We start from the raw sequence: 2913 nt of genomic DNA, 5'->3' as shown, positions 1-2913 counted from the left end.
GTCTCCCCCCTCTCCTCCCCGGGGCCCTCAGGGACAGCGACGGGGTCATCTGGCCAATCGATACATTCGTGGGTGGGTGTCCTGTGGGTGGGGGTGACGGGGGGGGGGGTTTAGGGGGTAGGGGGGTTGCGCGGGTATCGGGCGATGTGTCGGCGTGTCGGCATAGAGCTGCGACAACCCGCCAACAGCCATCAATCCCCCATGTGCAGGTCGCGGCCCCGGACCCCTGTTATCCCTACAAGCCCGTCAATCCAATCAAACCCCTTCAACCTTCGCACCACCCGTCCCTCGCGCTAATGACGTGCACACCTCGCGCCATCCCACCTAGGCCCACAAGTCCCTCCCGCCCAGAGCTGCTGCCAGTCACCATTCGCACTCGAGCAGCTGCCTGGCGCATCCTTGATTGCTAGCCCAGATCTGAACTGAGCTGAACCGCAGCGCAGCACAGCTAACCTCAGCAGCTATAGGCTGCTAGGGGACCCCTTGCCAGCCTTCCTGCCAACGCCCTGTTGCCGCGGTCATCGGTCAGCCTCGGCCCCCCTGTTGTCCTATCCAGCGTTTAGGAGAATATATCCGTCTTTCTGGGTATTTTCTTCTCGTCAAAATCGTCTGTGGTGCGTCGACCGTCGTGCCCCTTTCCACCTCTCGCTCCCTCTCGCTGTTACTGAGTTGTTGCAGGCTTCCGCCGGCTGGGCTTCAACATGCTGATCTCCGCTCTGGCAGTGCCTTTCATCCATTTCTCCTTCTCCTACCCCACCCTCAAATCCTGGATTCCGGATCCACGGCTGCCTATCTACCTGGACAGGATCCACCGCACAAAGCACGGTTCCGACAGCGAGGTGAGCTGCGATGGGTCCGTGGGTCGGTCGGTGGCGCTGTGGGAGTTTTTTTTGTGTGTGTACGTGTGTGTGGTTCAGGCGGTGGGGTGTGTGGGGTTCAGGAGGGGGGAGGAACGGCGTGTGTGGAAGTTAATTGCTACAGGGCTTTGTAACAGTAATGTGCCAAAGCTCATGTTTGAAGGTAGAAGTCGGAACACCGTACGTGTACCGTGCACTTCTACCCTCGTAGTTCCATTTGTGTTTTTCGACGCAGTTGCATCATCCGATATTGCCGTGACTTGGCATGTCCTTGTGTACGACAGGTGTACGACAATGAGGGTCGTTTTGTCCCGGAGAAGTTTGAGGAGGTGGGTTGGGTGCACGGGGGAAGGGGGATCTTGGGGGGATCTTGATCGTCCAATGGGGCTGTTGCGGCACGCCTTGATAAGTGCTACTGCCACTGCTAAGCTGCTGCTAGCAGCGCTGCAGTTCGTTAAGGGAAACTCTTCGTACACATGGCTAATACGTGCGGATATATACATCTGTACGTACGTATGTATGTTTGTGCGCTATTGGGGCCTGACGCACATCAATTGCTCCATTCGATAAAGCTGCTGCCATCTCCGACCTCGTCTCGCAATCCCCCCCCGCCACGGCATGTACGCCCGTACTGCAATGCTTGTACGGCAGCTGTTCTCCAAGTACGACCGTGACAACAAGGGCGGCCTGGGGTGGAGGGATATCCAGGAGCTTGTCTACAGTCACATGAACATCAACGACCCGGTCGGATGGTACGGCAACCCCACTTGGGCGGAGGGAGGGAAGTGGGAGAGGGGGGGGCTTGTGGGCGCGTGTGTGTGTATGCATACGTGTGTGTGTGTGTGTATGCTGCTGCGCGGAGAATCAGCGGGGCTGGGGGCGAAGGGGAGTGAAGCTGCGAGGGCACAGCTCGAGGCGGCGAGCTTGCCGCTGTGCCGCATGCAGGATTCGGGTTTCCCTGTTTGACTTCTTGCCCTCGTTGTTCATCGCACTGGCTCTGGTGTGACGATTGCTAAAGTTCCCCTGAAGGGGATGAACTAAAGGGGAATGTTGGGATGTTGGCATTTGGCGAAAGTAGCAATGGCTCCCACTTCCTTTCCTACCTCCTCCCTTGGCTTCCCTGGCGCACTTCGCACACACTTGCAGCACCCGCAGCGTACCCTCTTTTTTTATTACGAAGAGGGATTTCCAAAAGGAGATTTTGTGTACTTGAAAGCACACCCTCCTCTCCTCTCCTCTCCCCTTCTCTCTGTACTGCCCCCTCGCTTCAAAGGACCGCTGAGCGGCTGGAGTGGTGGGTCACCTACCTGGTGAGAGTGTGGGGGGAGCGGAGTGAGGGTGAGGGGTGAGGAGGGTTATGGCATCGGAAAATGAATTAGAAATTGATGGGTAGGCAAAGTACGGTAGGGTAGGGTCGGGGGGATGTGTGTGTGTGCCTGTGTCAGATAGTTCGAAAGGGACTACCACCACTTCGCGTGTCGCATCACATAACATGTGGCTGGCAGGGTGTGCGGCTCCGGGTCGGGGTGGGTGGGGTGGGACGGTGTTACGCAGAGAGGGAGGTAGAGCTCCTGGATGCGAGCACCCCCGTGTGGATGTGGACTCGGAGTTGGGGTCGGTGGTGGGAGGAGGAGGAGATGGTGGGATGTGCGGCGGGAGAGCTGCAAGGGGCAAAAGGACGTGGGGTGCGCTGACACTGGCGCAGGGATAGAGGATTTTGCCGGGTGAGTGAAGGATTGGGGAAGGACGGCGGGGGGGGGAGAAACGGGGTAGTGTGTGTGTATGTGTATTGGGTATAACGCACAAACTGCTGTGTAAAAGCATCTCGTCCAACTGTTACCGCTAAAGGATTGGTCGATACCCGTCGTACCTGCCGTATACATCGTCGTACCTGCCGTACCACCTGTAATGCCGTATACAGCTACTGCGCGACCACAAGGGTCTCGTCAGCAAGGAGAAGATTCGCGGCGTGTACGACGGAACCATTTGGGAGACGGTGGCCAGGGAGGTAGAGGAGCGGAAGAAGCGTAACGCGTCGCCGTATAAGCAGGACTAG

General features: G+C 57.9%; 1 protein-coding gene across 1 annotated transcript in view; it reads left to right on the top strand.

Moving 5' to 3' along the window:
* Positions 1-2913, top strand: part of VOLCADRAFT_69295 (uncharacterized protein) — a gene marked incomplete at both ends in the record, with an annotated part of 3699 nt that extends 786 nt beyond the window's left edge. The window contains 5 exons of the mRNA XM_002958279.1: positions 32-72; positions 679-839; positions 1142-1186; positions 1509-1661; positions 2779-2913. Coding sequence (XP_002958325.1) covers positions 32-72; positions 679-839; positions 1142-1186; positions 1509-1661; positions 2779-2913 — 535 coding nt within the window. The remainder of the gene's footprint in view (positions 1-31; positions 73-678; positions 840-1141; positions 1187-1508; positions 1662-2778) is intronic.

Source organism: Volvox carteri, assembly GCF_000143455.1.
Source record: "Volvox carteri f. nagariensis unplaced genomic scaffold VOLCAscaffold_90, whole genome shotgun sequence".
Classification (NCBI taxonomy): Eukaryota; Viridiplantae; Chlorophyta; class Chlorophyceae; order Chlamydomonadales; family Volvocaceae; genus Volvox; species Volvox carteri.
This window is presented reverse-complemented; position numbering and strand designations above follow the sequence as displayed.